Raw genomic sequence first — 21,937 nt, 5'->3', positions numbered from 1 at the left:
TTTCTACCACCAACCACAAACTGCTCCCCAAATGGAGGACCAGTGGATATATGGTAGGTGGTGATGGGGGGGGGAGGAGCAGAACTAAAGCCCAACAGGAACCATCATCACTTGGTCCCCTTGACCTTTCTACAGCTTTCCATTCACCTGTATGAAGAGAGAATAAGGAAAAACAAAACCAATGGAAATAAGGGAGAGCTGAGTAGTGGACACCTACTACACCCCAAGCACTGTAAAATATTATTTCATTTAATCTTCCTACAGTACTGATGATGACTTTGAAGTCTGGGCTGATGACTTGTAGAAAGAATTCTCAGCAAGTTAAGTCCTGGAGCTGTGATGAGAACCCAGTGAGTGATTTAAATAAAACCTGTGCTCAATTTTCTTCCCATGTCACTCTTCCTGCCTAGCAACATGACACTACTTATTGTCCAAATACATAATCCTATGGTTTTCTTTTTTAACAAAAAGCACTTTCAATATGGAAATTTTCAAAACTACATCAAAGTAGAGAGATGTACTCCCATGTGCCCATGGCTCAGCTTCACCCGTGTGCCATTCTGGTTTCACCTGCCCTCTTCCTACCATTTTTTCTCTGAAATATTTAAAAACAAATCAGAGGCGTTTTGTTTGAACTTCAAAATGTCTCTAACAAATCAGATCTTGAATACACAAATATAACATTACCACAGAATTTGAGATTCTGCTTTTCTCAAAAATGTCCTCTCGCAGTCAGTTAGTTTGAATCAAGACCTAAACAAGGTCACAAGGTCCACACACTACTTTCGGAAGATGTATCTCTAAATGAATGACAGTTCCCCCGACCTCCTCCCCTTTACATATAAGTGGCATTTTTTAAAAAAGGAGTCTTTATGGTTGATAAAATGTGTTTCTCTAGCTCCTTTATTTCGTGTAAACTGCTAGGGGCGTGATCAGATTGTGGTTCACATTTTTTCATTATTGTTTCAAGACTGCTGAGGTGGTATCACTTATTCCCTACTGCATCTCCTCAGGAGGCACTTAATATGCAACTGTCTTCTATCAGTATTACAGTAATAGTGTTTTCTAGATCCTCAGGTGATTCGAGTTTCTAAAAGCTTATCCAAGACCATATATTCGTGGCAATATGCACGTGGTGATCAAGCACCCAGGTTAATCAAGAGTTGATTGGGAGACAACAGAGGTTATAAATCAGCAGCCAGGGAAGCAGGCCAGGAATTCTTCCTCTCATAGATAAGAGGCCAAAAAGTGGAGAAGAGATGAAGGGTTTGACTAGAGACGGAGAGGAGGCCAGAAGATGAACATGATGTTTAAAGAACAAGATAGTGGGCTCCATTTATAGTTCTGAAAGACATTTTACACACCTGTATCAATAAGTCTTTCCAAATAAAACTCACAGAGAATTTTAGAGTTCTTCATGTTATAATGTTATTTCACCAAGACAGCCTTACAAATTTTGCTACGTTTCCTGCTTCAGAGAAAGGTGCTGATCTCTAAGCCAAAGGTTCTCAACTTGACTTCAAAGTATATTCTCCTGGGAAGCTTTAAAAATACTGAGGTGTGGGTCCCACCGAATCAATTCTGATTCAGCTGCTCTAGAATGGGGACCAGGTATATAGTGTTATTTAAAAGTCTTCCCAAGTGACTCTAATATGCAGCCATAATTGAGAACCAGCTGCTCTTAGCTAAGAATAAAGACAACAGCAGCTAATATTTACTAAGCATATATTATATGTCAGGTACAGTTCTAAGCACTTTACATGTACTAGTTCATGCCCTATTTTACAAGTGAGGAAACAGAGATCAGGTAACTCGCCCAAGGTCACACAGCAAGCTAACAGCAGAAGTATTTAATATCAGGAAGTTTGGATCCAAAACCCACGCTCTTAATTACCATGATACACTGACTCCTAAGCATGAATTATACTTACATTCTTTAACTGCAAATAGAATGATCAAAGAAAAACAAAATGAACAAAAAAAGATAACTAACTTCCTCCTCCTCAGAAGCAGTACAGTGGCATCTTGTTGCAAAGGTACCAACACACGCTTATTAGAAAAGTGAATAAACAGATAAGAATTTTCTCTTCCCAAAAGAACATTCAAATTTGAGATTTCCACACATTTCAATAATTTCCCACATATCCTATACAGCATAGTTATTCAATGTTAAGTATCAAACATTGCTTCAGTTTTAAAACTTGGGGCCAATGATGTATTGAAAATTTCCTACCTATTTCGGTTCTGCTAACTCCAATTCCATTATAAATTCTCAAGTAATTAAAGTGACAAGAATCAGAATCTTCAATGTCAAAGTCACCAAATTTGATGCGCACTCGCTCTCCCATCTTTACACGGATCTCCCATTCGCAAACAGTGCTGTTAGGATAGGTCTGTGGGTAGTTTATGGACGTCAGGGTTCCACTTTCAGGGCCTAGTACAGTATGTCCACATCCATCACCTTTAAAAAAAAAAGTTAAAAGAACGATAAATTATTCTTTACATCTTTAACTTACACTACAAATAATCAGGATTTTGTGTGAAGATTTTAAAATATGTATGACATCAGATATTTTGTACCACCAATACCTTCCTTACACAAGATAAAACAGATAACATAGTTCTTAGTAGATCTACTCACAGGAGCCAGGAGAAGCCAGGTTAGGTCAAAATAATCAATGATTACCTTTATAATTTATGAGTTCAAAGAACTGTCCAATCAAAATAAATAGAAGTAAACATAACTTAGCAATAATTATATATATATATGTCATAATAAATCCAGTCTTTAAGAGTATCAATTCTTTGTAATTGTTCAAAATAAATGTCAACTATAAAAATAAATGTATATGATCAGCTTCACCTATTTAGTTACAAATAGCACAAACCCCTTCAAAAATCCCTGTGAGAAGTCAAATGATTTCTAAAAACACTTAAACTATACTAAAGATTATGCAGATTTCTGACCATATTACACGATGCAAGGCATTCCTTCTTGAAGGCATTAAAGCAATATTTCATAGTTTAATTTTATGTTCTACTGAAATTTGACTTTTCAGTAGTCCCTCCCCAAAAGCCTCATTTTCCCCTATAGAATGATGACAAAAAACCAGTTTATTAGACTTATTAAAGATTAGTAAAATGACCTTCATATCTTGGTAGCAGCATTAAATAATTAAGCAAATGCTCCAGAAATTTCTTCAGCAACTGAATATGGAAACAGTTAACACATTGTTTGTAAAAATCAAATATCTGCATTCTTCCCTTTATCATAAAATTTGACATTCTACTGAGCACCTGGAAGGAGGCGTTAATACTGATTAAGAAGTTTTAGCTGCTGCTCCAATTGCACCGCTTAGCGTTCCTAACGATGGGATTCAAATGAATGTCTTTTTAATAGGAAAATGAATACATCCTTTCAAAACAATAGTATTTTCTCTTTCAAAAGAGCTATTTATAATCACCTTTTGGAAGAGTTCAGAACTTAAAACAAAGAAAACTATATTAGAATTGACACTTCTGAGTTTTAACCTCAATATGGACACAGATGGGTGTAACAGAATTTTATATTATCTTGATTTTTTATTTTTAAGAACAATGTAGTGCTGATATCATTTACTAGAACAGATGAAAGCTTTAAACGCCTATGAATAAGAAAATAGTATCTACAAGTAGTAGTTGCAAAATGTTTATTAACTGAATGAATAAGGAAACTGTACATTAACCTATGAAAAAGTTATCTCAAACTAGTCTCAAAACTAGCTTTAAGGAAGGAACAACAACTCTGTACCCAGATTCTGATGACAATACTTCATATCTTTTGCTGATAAAGAAATTTTATTGCCAAATCCACACTAGTACTGTTACTTAGCCTGCTTTCACAGGTCAACCAGCAATCTGGCTTCTTAAACAAATCTCTCTCGCGCAAAGCTTAGCTTTTAACCAACATTAAACTTCAGCTATCTTCTACACTTGCCTTCACTCCACACACAAGAACTAGGCATAGCAGTTCAATAATATCATAATACGTAACGGCACCATTAAAAAAACCTGTGAGTTTTTGCGTGACATAGCCACTGATCTTTTGCAAATATAAAACTTAGAATGTTATACAACTCAGAGGAAAAGAAAAATAACCACAAATTTCCCCTGAAACTATGATGAAAATACCTTGAATATCTCTATTGGATATTATCTAAATTAAAAACATAAGGATATAAAAACCTCCCTTGTGAAAATAAATGAATTGTAATATAAATAACTTTTGAATAATCATTAACATTTTTCCTTAGAGAAAAAGACAACCATCCTAAGACAGATCTTCTAAAAATATGAAACTAGTCAAAAATGTTCTCTTACTACTGAAAAGATGAAAACGAGCTTTCTGGAAGTGTTTCAATCTTTAAAAAGTAGCCCTGAATAAATGAAATAACTCAAACTATAAATGTATTTTCTTTAGTAAGTATGAAACTAAGGCAGCTTCTTAAGTGATCAGAAGTGTTGATGGATTTCAGAAAGCCCAGAATTTTGCTATTAACAGCTGAAGTCAGGACTTAGTAATGGCAGATTGTCGCATTTAATGTATTCCCCACAGGCTATTATTTAACTTAAAGTTGTCATGTTAAAATGAATTTTATAAAAAGACTACAAGCAGAGTGTTAGGAGCAATTCTTAAATATCTTTATGCTCATAATTATGTTTGATTCTCAATAAACACACAAAATGTTTTCTGCCCTTTCCTCCATACAGCATAGGTCCTACGAAAGTTAACAAAATAAATACTAACTGATGAAAAACAGGACTTTTGCATGCATGGTGATGAAGAAAACAATTAAAATGGAGCTGTCTTTTTTCAGCATCTTGTGTAGGGGGAGGGCATGAACAGTCCACAAGTAACGTGCCAAGAATGTTCTAAAATATGTGATGGAGTTCAGAGCTTCCTCCTCTCGCAAACAAGACGATACGTACCAGAAACTAAAGTTAAAAGAAAGTCTCAAATCTACTGCAATGCACAAATTTGCATGTTCCATATTTCCAAGACTATTTGATAAGTGTAACCTGACTAGATAAATAGCTTAGCTGGCCTGGCCAAATACCTACTGCTATGAAGTATATGTTTCGAATATTCCAGTTGGAAAGGGACACTAGGCCAGCAGTTTTCAAATGTTTTTCTCTGTTATTCCAAAGTAAGAAATGTACTTTACACCTTGACTCAAGTGTCTTAAATATATCTTCCTGACCCACTAAAGGGTCCCCACCTGTGCAACGAACAACACTGTACTAGGCATCCAAAGGTGACACTGTTGAATTCTCAGATCAGAAAAAGACCTTGTCCTCACTTTTACCCCCAAATTAGAACATGTGCTTCCAGTTTATTTTTACAGTTCTTAAAAGCGAAGCCTATTCTACACCAAAATACTTAAAATGGGACAAAATATTTAAAAGTAACACCAAAATCTGGAAAATATTATCAACAAATCACCTAATACACTGAGAGCAAGGGTTCTCAAATGTGGGTGGAGGACACTGGAACAATTCTGGGGTTGGGGGGGGTGCCACAGGCATCCAGTGGGTAGAGGCCAGGAATGCTGCTGAAGTATCTTACGATGCACACGACAGCTCCCCAGAGTAAAGGGTGATGGATCCTAAAAGTCAAATAGTGTGGAGGTTGAGACGGGCTGACGTAGAGCAAGGGTTAGGACATCTCCAACAGAAGATCTGGGTTAGTTCTTTTTCCTTTAGCTCAAAGGGTAATGCTGTTCTACTTGCTAAGGGTACAACCCAGGGAACAGTCTTCCCCACAAGGTTAAAGAAGTAAACAGAATGCTTTATTTTTCTTTAAGTTAAAGGGAAAAAAAGGTCCTTCTTATTAGTCTGCAGCCCTCAAGTATTTTTCTTGGTCAGGGGCCCTCATTTAACATTGGGGTTTGAAAAAGGATGGTAATAGAGTCAGGAAGTAAGAATCTCCAGATTTTCTGCTTAGTTTTGTAACTGGAAAGAATAATAATCTGTGACCAGGCTAATACCACCTACTATTACTCATTTTTACAAGGCAGAATTGACAAAGAGAGTGTAACCACTACTGGAAAAATAATTTTCAAAATGGGTATTGTAGGACCATACACTCACTCTCACCAACAACGCCACATCGACAACTCCTTCTTCTTCTCCAACTCCATCATCACCACAATCACTGTCAGCTTCTTCTTCTCCTCCCCCCCACCCCCGCAGATGGTCTCCACCAGACTATAACTGACCATAAGGGGTAGAAGCCTGTAAATGTAATTTCTGAATTTTAATTTTATTTCAGTGGAGAAAAAAACACTGGAATTTGATCTCACTGCCCCGTTGTTTGGCTGCAGATTTATCTAGGGGATTACTCATAGAACATGTGTTTGCTTCCTCTGAAGACTGTCAGGTCAGATGTGTTAAGCCAGATACAAATTTTGATACTGTTCCAGGAAAATAGCTGAGTAATTTTTTTTAACTACTTTTCCCTAGTGAAAACACAAAGAACATTAATTTAAATAATAATGAATTAATACAACGAAGAACACATGCTTATTTTAGGCTGCTTTCTAAACTTCAAACCAAGTATGTTTTTTGGATAAATATGTGCTCATGATGCTGATTTTATGCGACTCTCCAGCTAACCCCATATTTTAGTCACATTACTATTAAAAATAATATAAGTTATCTTATTTAATTTTATTAACATGAACACTGTATGACTTCTAAAAATACTTTCTTTAACAAGAACAAAGACAAAAGCAGGAAGCTTGCACAAATATTCCAAAAATGTAGAGCAATGTAACTTTCATTACAATTCTTAGAAACTAGGAAAGGTTTATACTTTTCCAATAAGCTTTCAAGGAATTTTCGTCACTGTGAACAGGTGAGTTTGACTATATACTTCCTCTAAATAAGTGTCACTTCTGTCACATCTTGTAACATCTGTGAGATCGTATAATAAACTGAAAAAAAAGGCATTTAGAGAGTAGAAAAGTGTTCAAAAGAATAACTTGCAAGCGTTAACAAGGATATCCTATTTCATTTGACTACAATGAAGATTTTTAATCTATTATTTAGCACTGCGAATTTTTAGACTAAAAAGTACTATACCAGTCCTGTTACTTTAAGATTTTAAAGTTGCATCACAACAATCTCAAAAAGATAATTCAAGGTCCTATTTTAATTTACTCATTTTTTTTTTAATACTGCCTAAGATGGATATGCACTGAGAGCCTAAAGAGGGTTACTGTGGCAATTTAAAGGAAAAGAAATAGCTCTCAGCTCAAGCTTTTTTAAGCCCACACTCATCTCTGCATGTGTGATAATTTACAAAACTGAATCACATGAAGGAAATGTGAGATGTATAAATCCTCTTCAATCCCCACCAAGCACACACTCTATGTAGTACATAATGGTTAAGCAAATTGGTTCTGGAGTCATGTGATGAATTTAAATGCCCTACCTACCACTCACTGTGACCTTGAGAAGGTTGTTTACTGATGGCTAAAGCTGAGTTTTGTAAAATGGGTATACTAACATCTCAAACCACAGAGGGTAAGAATTTAAAGATACTGTATGAAAACAACTACTATTGAGGGCCTAACCCATACTAATGTGTTCAATAAATGTTTGAGGGTAATTATGGTCATAAAAGACCAGAAAGGCTTTTGCTCATCCCATGTAGGTCCGGTGCGTTTGGCCACAGCCTAGCTAAGGTATCAGAACAATGGCTCATTACTTTAGAAGATTTACATCAGCTTTAAAGCTTCAAGTACAGTGTCCTGTGAAAAGTGTAAATCATGAGAAAGTAATTCTCACCAATCTTCTCCCCAATGACCTCTACTTCACTTCAGGAACTCATGAAACCACAGCCTAGACTGTTTTTGCCATTACCCGAGATTACTCCCACCTGTGAAATCTCAACAACTTTAATGTTTCACTCTTTCGGTCAGTCTCCTGACCCTTCTGCTCTCTTACACCCACTGCACACTTTCTGTGAACTTCTCTCTTTGCTCCCCATCTACTGTCTTGCCCTAGCCTCATTTCTTTCCCTACCCAGCCTGGACCTCATGTCCAGTGTGTGAACTACACTCTTCCTGGTACCTTCACTTCCTTGCCACTATGTCCTTCTTGAGGATCTGCCTGGCAAGCCCTCCACCCTGGATCACATGATCTCTCTTTGCCCAGGAGCTGAGCACTACTGGGAAAAAAATCACACGATCCAGGGAATAGTTGTCATTAGAGTAATAGGTTCTGATCTCAGATGGGCACTGAAAGCCACTCGGTATTCTCTTACTCAGTGGTTCTCAAAATTTAGTCAACATTAGAACCACCTAAGGGCTATTTAACATAAAGGTTCTCAGGCCCCCATCTCTGTCTCCATAGATCCTAATAAATATGTCAGAAACATTACCTGAAACTTGGAAATAGGTTAAAAAAATAAAGGTGAGCAGCAGATCCTTTAAATGTCATATAGGCCAAAAGCTGCCCAAGGATTATAGGGCAAAATACTTAATTGGATTTGTTATTTATCATTGATTAAAGGTCCCAGTCTTGGCTACACATAAACTTGTAGATTGTTGTCTTGTAGAGATGCATATAATTTCTGTATAGTTGAAAAAAATAATCCCACATGTTAGAGTTTATGGCCCTACTGGCCACTGAACAGTTTTAGCCATCTAATCTAGCAATCACAGCCTAAAACTACCTATCTAAACACCTAGTTTCTCAAATATTCTTTGGACATGTTTCAACTTCTTACTGGTTCCTTCATTAATTAATGAGTTGAATAAAATCTTTGACATGTGTTAATTTTATATTTGCATGACAGGTATAATTTTGCCTTTTTTTGCAAATTATATACTGGAAAGTAGCTCTGCAGTGGAGCCTAGGAAGGATCTGCACTTTAACAAGTTTCAAAACACTAAGAGCAACAACAACCAAAAAAAAACACACAAAAAATCTTTCTCCAGCCAGTGTTCCCCAACATCTACCACTTTCTTTCTCACTTTTTTTTTCTTTTACAGAGAGATTTTTTTCAGTTCTCTACATTCGATGTCTTACTTCTTTGCTTCCCGTTCTAGGCTCAAAATACTGCAATTCAGCTTCCAAACGGTTGTGGTTGGCTTGTACTCTCCCCCCGCCCACCCCCGTCCCAACAACCAGATTATATGTTCCTAATTGCTGGTACCTGTGAATGTAACCTTATTTGGAAACAGGGTCTTAGCAGATGTGATCAATTTAAAATGAGGCCGTACTGGATTACGAGAGACCCTAATCCAATGTCCGGTGTCCTTATAAAAAGAGGAAAATCTGGACACGATACAGACACAGGGAAAATACCACATAACTACAGAGGCAGAGACTGGAATGATGCAAAGGGATTCCAAAGACTGCAATTGCCAGAAGCTAGGAAGGGGTAAGGAAGGACCCTGGTCTAGAGCCTTCAGAGAGAGCGCATTGCCCTGCCAATACCCTACTTTCAGAATTTTAGCCGGCAGAACTATAAGACAATACATTTCTGTTGTCTGAAGCCATCTAAATTTGTGGCAATCTGTTACGGCGGCCGTAGGAAAGGCAGACCTACCTCTCCAATGTACTCTTCACTAAAGCGGTCCGTTTCCGAGCTGCCAAAAGTCAATACTTTTCCATCTTTATCATTTGTGACCTTTCTACAGCATGTGGCATCGCTGTCCCTTCCTTCCCTCCCATCTTCCTTCCTTATCTTTCCTCCCTCCTTTTTAAAACTCTCCTTCCCCACCTTAGTTCTTCTTTTGACTCTCTAATTGCAACTTCTCCAGCACCTTAGCTGACTTATCTTCCAACTACTGACTGCTGATGCTGCTGTTCTCCAGAGCTCCTTCCCCGCCCTCTGTGCTGCCTGGGCCATCTCCCCACCCTGCAACTTCAGCCACCACCGAAAGGGAGAATGCCCCGTAGTCTCCAGCCTTTCCCCTAACCCTCGAACCTGTCATCCACTTCTGTACTGAGCTCCTCTGCTCAGAAATTCCACAGCACTTCAAACTCAACGTGTCCCAAGCATTCAGGGAACATCCTCCACGTGCCAAGCATTGAACCAGGTGTTAGGAACAAGAGAAATGACAGACAAGGCCCCTGTCCTTACAGAGTTTACAGAGTAGTACGACAGACGTAGTAAATAATTTCAGGGACGATGAGTGTTGCAGGGAAGTAATGGATGTGATAGGGTGTGCGCGCGTGTGCGTGCGTGTGTGTGTGTGTGTGTGTGTGTGTAGGGTAAATAACAGTTAGCTAGGCAGGAATACTGGTGGAAGAGGGAGGTGGAAAGCAGGGAGAAGAGGATTCCAGAAAGAAAAAAACCCAGCATTTTTAAATGACCTTTGCTCTCTCAAATTTAACTGGTCATTAAGTTTTATACTTTGTTTCCTTAGTATCTCTAAATTTCATCCCTCTTAAGGAGTGCAGGCCCTTGTAATAGTTCTCTGACAGGTTTCCCCACTTCCTTTCTTTGCTCTCTCTAATCCACTGCCCACACTCCTGCCAGTTTCTTAGACACCAACTGGGTCACGTAGGTCCCTTATTTAAAAATCCTTCAACTGTTCTTCACCAGTGATACAATAAAACCTCAAACTCTTCAGCAAGGATACAAAGTCCATAACAATCTGTGGCCGGACTCCCTTTCCCGTCTCATCTCTTGACTCTTCCCACAACCTCTCTGCTCCAGCTCTGGAACTGTGCGTGACTCCCTCTATGCTCCACGCTCTCTCTCCTCCGCCGCTGCACGTGCTACTCTGCTCTGCCGAGAAGAAGGTCCTTCCTCCTCATATCCACCTGGCAAATACCTACTCAACGTTGTCTCTTTTGGGAAACCTTTCTGAAAGCCCTGGTCTGTCTCTCCCTTTCCATCATCAAAGTCTCTTTACTGTACCGAATATGCTTAATTATGCATACTTATGTCGGTTTGCCACACCAGCTGTAAAGCTCTATCACAGACAGGCAATGCATTCTGTTCGCCTTGGTAGCTGTAGACATAGAAATAGGGCATACCAGCCTCTTAACACATGCTGCTGAATTTAGAAAATAATAAACCCAAACAAGCCAGTGGTAGGCACTTGGTAGGTAAGTGATAACAGTAGAAAAGTACATAGGCTTGGGAATCAGACAGACTTTCCGATTTAAATTCTAGCTATGCCAACTTTTGAGATGATCCTGGCACTTAACCTCTATATCCTCAACTATACATGGGAATAATACCACCCATCTCCCAAGGTAATTGTGAGGGTTTGGTAATAACTTGTCTAAAAAGCACTGGATTCTATAAATGTGAACACTCTCTTTGAAGATGATGCCTCTATGTATCTAGTACCCCCCTTTCCTTCTGGGAGCTACTCTGCAGTTTGCAACAGTTGTCATATGACCTCATGCCCCCTGGTTAGTTGACTGGTTCAAGGGTGGGTACTGATTCACACTGGGCCAACGTGAGGCCCTCTCATTTCTGGACCTTGTATGTTAGGGAAACCCCAGAATCTCTCCAGTGTCGAAGCTACAAGCCTTGAGGACTGCCAGCAGCCATGATTTGTTCCATGCAGAGAAAGCGAGACTGTAACAAGACAGAATTAAGCTGAGTCCTTGGTGTCTGAGGTCCCGCTGCATCCCTGCTTTTCCCTGGGCTTAGGTTGGCTCAGTTCTTAGGAAGATTCCACAAGTTACCTCAGAATGGTCCCAATACTTTTCCCTTCTACTTTAAGCAGATTTAATTTTCTGTTCCCTATAACCTCACTAACCAAAACACTCTTCCTCCACCCATGCAACAGAATGTCTGTCTCATATCCAGACCTATAAAGTTAGCATCTAGGACAAAAAGAGTAACCAGAAACAGGGCATGCCAGGAAGAAAGGGATAAACCATGAACCTGAAAATGATCTGAGGATGGAGAGCAAAAAAAGCTAAAATCTATCAACAGGTAGGAAGTTGGAGAGAGAAAGTAGAGGTCAAAAGGGAGGAGACAAAACCAGTATTACGGTCTGGGTGGGTTGGAGGCCACGTAGGACAGATGTGAACAATCACGCCCTGCTGTCACACTCCTCCACTGCGCGGTCTGACCCCTCTCACTAAGCTAGGGGTGAACTTTCCTACACAATAAGTGGGATGGGGAGAAGGGGCAGAAGGATGGAGAAGCACTGGATCTCAGTAGAAAGCAAACATTTGAAAATGGAAATTTTAACTATGGAGTAGGGAAAGAGAAACAAAATTTTCATTCACACGTTGTTTCACTCGTTGAACCAAAATTTATCAACTACCCAACAGATTTGATCACAGCCCTCATACATTCTAGAGAGGTGAGTTATACATTTCAAAACGTTGAGAGTGACATGCCTAGTATTTAAATCCAAGTATGTCTGACTCCAATATCTCCATACTTTCAAAGTCCACCCACGTAAAAAAATAGTGAAGACAAAGAAAGCTCTAAGGTTTAAAAGAAAAAAAAATCTCACAGTTTAAGTGACAGTTTCAGAAGAGCAGAAGCTAGACTGCAAGGGAAACATCATTTAACAAATATCTTTTGTGTGCTAGACACTAAGAAAATGTACAGCACAGATGTAGTCTTGTCAGAAAGTTGGTCACTGAAAAAAGCAGAGATATAGGGTACCTGGAAAGCAACCAGTTGACAGATGTATATACAAGCCAGTGGCATCCTGAGCATGTTTCCAGGTACAAGGTAAGAAGCACCACAGAAGTTTAAATTATACTAAAACACAACGCATATTCCCTGATGAAGCAGTGTTTTGGATAAGGTGTAAGAGATGATTTCAGGAAGAAGAAAAGGCAAGGCAGGAGGCAAAGTTTTACCGTGCAGGTTTGAGGAGTGGGACAGTCATGATGCTGCAGCTGAGCACAAATCCCCACGTGAGGTTTGATTCGTCATCCTTATCCGAGGCAGATCTAGTCACAAAGGCCACAGGCCTTTCTCCTGCAACCCTGAGCTGTCCAGAACCAGAGGAAGAGGGCAGTGGGGACTGGCACGTGGGCCAGGTGTGGGATCTGTCAAGGACAAGGGGGAAAGCATCAATGAGATGACTGACCTGGGCTGAGACAAGTGAACCTATAGAGATGGACTGGGTAGAAGCAGAGGTACCTAAGGATGATGTCATTGCTGACATCACAGGTACAAACTCTTCAGTCTGCCCCACAAGGAAAGTTCTCCACAATCTTGTCCTCAACGACCTTTTCAGCCTGCTTCTCATTACTTTCCTGACACCAAATTATTGTAGCTACCTGAATGTTATCCAGGAATTTCGGCTGGCAAAGAAAAAGGAGGCAGGCAACTACTAGAACCAAAACTAGGGGGACTTTTATAAGGCTGGAGGTGGCTATTCAAATCAGAATCTGAAAGAGAGGGCAAAGGAGTGCACCCCACTTGCTGACACTGCTGTAGGCTAGCACAGCTCTTAAAGACCACGTATTTGACAGGGGAGCACAGCAGCGTTTTCTAAGTAGAAACCACGGCTCTGTTCAGAGTTCCAGGTGAAGAAGGACTCCTCTCATTACAAAAGCAAAGGGGTCTAGCTCCTGGGAAGAGGGAGGCTGGGAAAACACTGGGCAGAATGTTAGGCCCTGTGCAAGTAGCTTAAGGTTCAAGAAAGGGTTCTATTTTCATGGAACTGAGAAGCCCAGGCTCTGACTGCTAACTGAGGGAATCAGACAAAGGACAACAGTGTGAAGGGCATGCAGGTGCCCAGAGACTAGCATCCAATAATGTGCTTGGGGCAGCAGATTCACTGCAGAAATGAGTTCTAAATTCTTTTTTTTTTTTGGCATCGCCGAGTAGCTTGTGAGATCTTAGTTCCCGACCAGGGACTGAACCCGGGCCCTCAGTAGTGAAAGTGGCAGGTTCTAACCACTGGACCATCAGGGATTTCCCCTAAATTCATATTTTTGAATGATGGACATCATGATAAGTATTAGAAATAAGAAAATGAATAAAACTCTCTGCCAGAAACAAATATTTAATATACATTGTGATTAATGACTGAACAGAAAAAACAGGAAATTACTACTGGAGATGAGTGTGTGTGGTGACAGAGAACTCTTCTCAGAGGGCATGATACCCAAGAAGGGTTTTGAAGGATGATAAGGAGGTTACCAAGCACACAAGGAAAGGGGCTCTTTCTCTTCAAGTGGAGAAAATGACACATGTAAAGAGATCAGTATCCGGAACAAGGCAAAACAGGATGAAATTATATATCAGAGGAATAAAAATCTCAGTCTTATACCTGAACTATATACAAAGGGTGAGGGATGCTGGCATGAGATTAAGTCAGAGAGAAAGGGAGGGGCCAGACTCTGAAAAAATTACATATATAATATGCCAAGGAGTTTGGATTGTATCCTATAAAGGGGCTGCTGGCCACACTATGGAAGTATTAACATAGCTCCAAGAATGCAGTACCCCAGTGCACAGAACCATGGCCCTCAGAAAGCAACCATATTTGCCCAAATATGGGACAAGTGTGCAGGGTATGGGGCTCAAGGAGGAAGCAATGGGCCAGGACCAGAGGCTGAGGCATGCTACTCATTGCAGCAAGGATGGCTTTGACACTCACATGCTTTCCTGACTCCCTGCTGTTCTGATGCTGTGATCTTAACTCCTGAAATGTCTGCCATCCCTGTGAACTAGAAACCTACCAATCCTAAAAGCTTACCTGCTTAAAATCATTTTATCAGCAAGGTTTTTCCTACTTCCCAGGCATTGTGAGCTCTCCCTCCCTTACAAACTCACAGCACTGCGCAACTTCCCTTGGTTATTTATCCATATACTCCAACTTGAAGATAATTATTTCCCCAACTAGCCTGTAGGATCTCTGAAGACAATGACAATATTTTACTCTATCGTAACTGTCTCAGGACTCTATTGACCTATGTGCACACACCCCTGGGAGCTTATAGTTGGTACTCTTTCATGCTGAGAGTTTTTAATGAGAGAATGATAGAGAGTACCAGCATTTTCTCTCTTATCCCAAGCAATTAAGTTTGCACACTTAAACTGCAAACTCCACGTGCACTGTACTCCACAAAAGAAAGGAACTCCTGGCCTACTCTCCTTAGAAAGCAGTTGAGGGAGCTTGCATCTTGTGGTCTTCCCCATGATTCAAGCAGCTAACCAAAGTTCTTCTTTCAACTACATATCCTTCAGAATGCAGGTGGATCTAGTAGGTGATGTTGTGGCAACCTTTTAAGATCACCCCGTTATACCATCTGCTTCAGTAGACACTGGCATTCATTAAATTCTAGTTTATTTGAATATCTGTATTTTTTGTCCTCATGGGAGTATACTAATTTAATCCACATAAGGACCTGGAAAATTAGCATTATGTGTTTCTAAACTAATACTTTGAACTGACATACTTTCTCAAAGATCCTATCCTGAATGAAGAATTTAATCAAATAAAGAAAATAATGTAATAGCAGTTCTAAACAATATAATAATTACTTCACTAATAATGAGTATCCTGTGAAAAATTTTTAGATTTTGAAATTTTTGTCTTGCTGGATTTTCAAAGTATGCTTCTGTGTGCTAAATCAGCCTACAAATTAATTTTAACATGATATGTCTACAGAACTTAACACCACACTATTAAAATTACAACCATATAAGATTATGTAGATATGTGAATATGGACTAGAAAGGAAGATAAAAATTATAAATGGATAGATAAGGGGGTAGGACTGTGGATAATTATTAGTTAAGTTTTTGGTTTTGAGTAATTGTTATATAATTGTTATCTGTACAATATTTTTAAGATAAATAAAGTGCTAAGGCCATAAGGTTGTTATAAAGTAAACTGAATCCATGAGCAACACAAGAAAAACTGCCAAGCTGTCTCACTTCATATTTCAACAATCACATTTAGCAAATATCACTATTTACATTTAGCAAATATCACTATCTCTACAAAGCTTTTCCTGATCCTTATAATTTTATGTCATCATTCCACATCCTTCCAACTAGTCAAGAAGTGAAGTGGAAACTAACTATTTGCATGAATTCAATTAATACCCAGTATTACCACCTGAGCTTTCACACCCCAGGTTCATTTTGTAAAGTATAGTCCTAAATTTAAAATCTAACTCTATGTAAATCTAGCCTTTCCTCATCATACTGATTCTTTCTTTTTGGAAATTAATTAATTCATTTGTGTTTTAATTCTAGTACTGGTACTTTAACTCATACCCATTTCACTATATATTTTTTTTAATGCTGGTCTTCTAGAATGAAGCTTAGATGTTCAAATAGAACTATTAACTATTTCCAGAGGGAAATAAAGTTTTCTCTCTGCTGATAACATTGGGAAATCTACTTAAAAATCATTAACATGTAATTTTACAATTAATTTTTCATTTACAAGTTTTTAAAATGTGGATTTTAAATCTGATCATTAACACATATGGAATACGTGCTATATTTCTAACTTTCACTATGTAAAATTAATCAGAAATATAGCAGAAAAAGGATGCTCTGATTTTTGCCTCTGAACAGTAAGTACATATAAGAGCCCTAATGTTTTATCAGACCGAAAAAAAGATAACGGAAAATTCTAAATTAACAATGTCAATATTACTAATAATCACAAATGTTCTTTGCAGAGGGACATGTTCTTCATTTCTGACAATTCACAAATAGTGTTCAAAAACTATTTCCCCACATCACAAGCAAATAAAGGCACTACTTGACAGACTGTATATTTTTTTCACACATTAGTTCAAATATCATTGTGAAATTGAATGATTCTTTTTAAGAAAGAAACTGATTTGTTTGATAGATAAATTAGCCAACAAAAATCACTACCTTCACAAACATTTCATGTTAATAGGCATAAAGTCAGTCTCAATGGATTTTTAAAATTAATCCCTCTGATACTTTACCACATTCAAATAATACTCTAACCCAGAAGGTAGGCAAACCCTCCATGACACAAATGAGGAAGCTGAGCTCCTAAGATGAGGTGACACAAATTCCTACAGTCATAATGTAAACCAGAGACTTAAATTCATTCACAGTAGACCCTTAACTTCCTATTAAGTTAATTTATTACGGTAACAAATAGGCAATCAGCATAAGTTCCACAAATTTAAGTTTTTTAGAAAGACATACATTCTACAGGAAAAAATGCTTTCAATAAAAAAGAAAAAGACTTTGAAGGTAAATTTAATATCAAACTTAGAACTCAAAGTACACAAATATAAGCCATGCCTAAAACACCATCATAGTTAAACAGATGTGAATAAAAAGAATTTATACATATATTAATGAAATAAGGTTGGTTAAAATACATCTCTGTTGTGAAAGGTTGACAAGTTTTCAGACCAATGATAAATTTTATTCTGGGCCAAATAAAAAGAAAAAACACTTGGTCAGCAGAAAATCTGCTGAGGAATAGCTATGTATGGCATTAATTGGAATGAGTGTAGTATCTTCTGCTACTTCAAAATGATGTCTGAAAGATTAAAAAAAAATCCTGAAGCACAGTTCTACCTCAGCATACACATTCAATGCATTTCTATCTAGGCTGGCTAAGGGAAAAAAGAAATCTATATATCACAAAACATTCTTTCACAGCTTTTTTTTTTTAAATTAATTAATTAATTAATTTTATTGTTTTTGGCTGTGTTGGGTCTTCGTTTCTGTGCGAGGGCTTTCTCTAGTTGTGGCCACTCTTCATCGCGGTGCGCGGGCCTCTCACTATCGCGGCCTCTCTTGTTGCGGAGCACAGGCTCCAGACGCGCAGGCTCAGTAGTTGTGGCTCACGGGCCTAGCCGCTCCTCGGCATATGGGATCTTTCCGGACCGGGGCACGAACCCGTGTCCCCTGCATTGGCAGGCGGATTCCCAACCACTGCGCCACCAGGGAAGCCCCACAGCTTATTTTTTATTGTGACTATATGTAAATTGCAGAACATTTGGAAAAGCATAAAGAAATTATCTACAACTCTACCATCAAAAGACAACTGTTATCTTTTTTAAAAATTATTTCCTTCCAGACTTCTTACCAAGCCTTCTTATAAAGGAGAGTAAAAACTCCAGCTTGTAACTTAACATTACAATATTGTAGACATTCCCATTATTAAAAATTCTATAGGCTTTTTAAAGCACTGCTTCTCATTTTGAAATTAGACTTCTTTTTAGGTTATGTGAAGAATCCCAGTGGACCCTAAAGCACATCTGTTAGACTAGTAACACTGACTGCAGTTCCACCACAGACCGCATCAGGGTCCTTTGGGTAAGAAATATAATTTTTAAAAATTAGGGAATTCAAATCCCATACAATTCCTGAGTTTTCAGGCAATGTATACCTAAATTGCCCTTACTTTATCAATTTAGTAAGCTCAAGATTAACAGTGATAGGGTCTTCCCTGGTGGCGCAGTGGTTAAGAATCCACCTGTCAATGCAGGGGACACGGGTTCAAGCCCTGGTCCGGGAAGATCCCACATGCCGCGGAGCAACTAAGCCCGTGCGCCACAACTACTGAGCTGTAGAGCCCACGAGCCACAACTACTGAGCCCACGTGTCACAACTACTGAAGCCCGCGCACCTAGAGCCCGTGCTCCACAAGAGAAGCCACCGCAATGAGAAGCCCGCGTACCGCAACAAAGAGTAGCCCCCGCTCGCCCCAACTAGCGAAAGCCCGCGCAGCAACGAACACCCAACGCAGCCAAAAATTTAAAAAAAATTTTTAAAAAGATTAACAATGATAATCAGTTATAGCTATTTGTACTTTACCCTTTTCAAAACTCCTGTGTACTAGCATTTCATTTTCATCAAGCTAGGAAATAGGTATGTATTCTCTTATCACTGATGTAGAAAACTGAGGTACAAAGAAATTAAATGATTTTTAAAAATTTACCCAATAAACAGGAGGACTAAAAATCAGGTCTTTTAAATTACCAGCATCATTTCTATCTGTGTTCATCTACATTAATGTTTATATAACATGACACTGTGAAAGAGAACCATGTTAAAATGCTTTGGTAAAAACTGAAATTAAACTTAAAAAAATAAGGTAATGTTGCATGTTTAATTAGACCAGGCTTAAGAAATTCTAAAAGCAAGGCAATTATCTCATTTGGAGGGGAGACATATAACTGGTTCTATACTGTTCAAAGATTTTTTTTTAAACATGATATAAACACTTTCAGATCTTGAAACAAGCAAAATGGTCAGAATATTCTGGTTATGTAGTTAGAGTTCTGTATCAAGGTACCTTATTTTTTGTGTGTCTTAGTTTCCTTATGTTTGAAATGGAATAACAATACTTATCTCAGATGGTTGTGGTGAGGATTAAGTGAGTTAATAGACATAAATCACTTAGGGCTGTGCCTGCCACAAAGTAAGACCCAATCAATCACTGTTAGCCATATATAAGCCTGTTTTGCTTTTTCTTTCTACTAGGAGGAAAACAGAAGCATAGGTTCTAAAACTTAAATGGAGGAAAGGATTTCACACTAATTTATTAAGTGCTGGTGTTCAAGAATTCGTTTAAGGAGATGATCTAACTGAAACTTGAATGCTGCCTAGATCTGAAAGAGGTCAGTTTACCAAATACAGTTTTCCCATTTACATTCTATTTCCACATGCCTGTCAAAGTTTCAGCATCTTCACAATGACAGGCTTATGGCCATGATTCCATACTTTACTGAAAATCATATGAGAGCAACATTAAGCTGGACTTAAATGTGGAGATCAACCAAAACCCAAAACCCAAAACCCAAAACCCTTCCCAGCGATAAGTAACAATCCAATCCTTATCCCTCTCACTGCAATAAAATGCAGTGAAATGCAATGGAAAAACGTGTTCAATAACTGACGCCAAACTGTTTCAAAAATTGCTGTTCGCTGCCTGAAAAAAGTACTAAAAAAGGGGAGGAAATCAGCCTGGCATTCTCTTTCCATTATGATTATTCAGTAAAGTTTTTTTTCAAGGCTTGTTGACGGAAAAAAGTTTTGTCACTTTCTGTAAGGGCTTGCCCTTTTAACACGGAACGCTCCATTTGGGCAAGAGTACGCTGCCCTGGGTCCCAGACCCAGTGTCTGACCCAGGCAATCTAGACCACCATCCTGAATAGGCAGGGATTGCAAACAGCATGTTCTAAATCCAAGACTCAAAGATAACCAGAATAAACATCATTCGATTTTGAACCTGAGCACATTGACAAAAGATAATTATCACTTGCCTTCAATGGATTTAAATGCTATTTAATTACCTTGCATTTCTACTCTGTCCATCCATCCATTTAGCTTAACATTAGGGGGTCGCATCTCCAAAACTTCTTTTCCTCTCCAAGACTTTCCCCAGTAGAAGAATCCAATAGCCAAAAGGGGGCCTTCATAGCAAGGTCTCAATTCCCTCTTTTCAGAAAAATGAATGGGCTTCCCCAAAAGTAAAGCCGCGCCAACTTGGGGGACAACAGACAGCCCATCTCAGCAACTCAACCCAGCGAGTGCGGGGCCAGGTCTGGCCACGCACCGAAGCGCACCGCACCTATCCCGCGCGTCTGCAGATTCATTAACGGCCCGGACACCCGGCGCCCAGGAGGCTCCCTCGGCGCCCCCACCGCCCCCCCGGGGCTCCGCTCGCCGCGCACTCCTCGGGAACCACTCACCTTGCTGGGCTCCGGCGTCCTCGAGCAGCAGGAGCAAGATAAGTAAGAGAAGGAGGAACAGAGGCATGGGGAAGGAGGAGGGGGAGGGGGAGGAGGAGGAGTTGGAGCGGGGAGGGAGGGGGTAGGAGCGGGAGAGGGGGATCGCGGCCCGGGCGGGGGCGGCGGCCGCGGCCCGGACTAGGAAACGATGAGGGCTGTGCCCGGCTCTCACCACCGCCCGGCTCGCCATCGCGGCGGCCGGCAGTCCGCCTGCATAGTGCGGGCGCCCCGGGGCCGCGGCACCGGGCGAGGAGGCAAAGGCAGCGGCGGGAGAGTGAGAGGCAGCGCGCGCTTCGCCCCGCTCCGGGACCCCCTCCGCGCCTCACTCCGCGAAACCTCCTCCTCCTTCGTCCCTTCCCTCCGCTCCCCGCCCGGAGACCCCAGGCCGGAGCGCAAGGGAGGGGAGGGAAGGAAATGGGGTGCTCGAGCCGCGGAGGGCAGCTGGGGGACGCGCCTCCCGCGCCGCGTTCCTCAACCCGACCCCTGCCCGCCGTGCTCGCCCCAGACTTCGGCTAGCTGGCAGGGCGGTCGCCCGCTCCCTCGCGCTCCCTCTCGCGCGCGCTGGCCACGCCTTCACAGCCCGCCACGGCCAATCCGCGGTCGGCTCTGGTCCGTCTCCCTCTGCGTCACCCAATCTACACGCTCTCTCCTCGGTCGACCCGTTAGCTCCGCGGCCCACTCCTCGAGCTCCACCGCCCCTCATCTCTCTCCTCCAATCCCTGCGGCCTTGGGGAGCGTCCCACCCGCCCCCCCAATCTGGGTTCCGCCCCCAAACTCGGGCCCCCGACAGCCCTCGCCCGGCCCGCGCTCCTGTTATTGTTGGGACCACAGCCCAAGCTGATCCGGCTGAGGCGGCTGCTTGCTCTGGTCAATGACTTCCGGGACTTCCCCCAGCTCGCTCTTCCCTGCTCCTCGGGCCCAGCTTGCTCATTGCTCCTCCCCCGCCGCACATCAGGCCACTGGAAGGGGTGGGAAACAGGGATCCTGGCTGGTTTCAGCTGGGAGCCGAGTCTAAGGGACTTTTTTTTTTTTTTCAATAGCAGAGCGTGTTTTTTTATTAAAACTACAGCCAGTTGTTGCAGCAACTCCAGATACAGTGTTAAATTTTAAAAATATATGTATTTCCTGCTTCCTATGCCTTTTACCATATTTACTATTGGGAGGGGGGACAAAAAAGTATATAACAAGATACATGCCCCTAAAGCAATTTAAACCCAACATCCTAACATGCATTGAGCCATTCTACCAA

At 40.4% G+C, this 21,937-nt stretch overlaps 1 protein-coding gene across 1 annotated transcript in view; it reads right to left on the bottom strand.

Annotated features, from left to right (window-relative positions):
* DCBLD2 (discoidin, CUB and LCCL domain containing 2) overlaps positions 1-21,330 on the bottom strand; it is a 92,397-nt gene extending 71,067 nt beyond the window's left edge. The window contains exons 1-2 of the mRNA XM_082460404.1: positions 20,650-21,330; positions 2,234-2,461 (exon numbers count right to left, since the gene is read on the bottom strand). Of these exons, the coding sequence (XP_082316530.1) occupies positions 2,234-2,461; positions 20,650-20,878 (457 nt within the window). The 5' untranslated portion in view covers positions 20,879-21,330. The remainder of the gene's footprint in view (positions 1-2,233; positions 2,462-20,649) is intronic.
* Between the last annotated feature and the right edge of the window lie 607 nt (positions 21,331-21,937).

Source organism: Balaenoptera physalus, assembly GCF_965194825.1.
Source record: "Balaenoptera physalus genome assembly, chromosome: 4".
Taxonomy (NCBI): domain Eukaryota; kingdom Metazoa; phylum Chordata; class Mammalia; order Artiodactyla; family Balaenopteridae; genus Balaenoptera; species Balaenoptera physalus.
The sequence above is the reverse complement of the archived record's forward strand: the minus strand, read 5'-3'. Positions and strand labels throughout refer to the sequence as shown.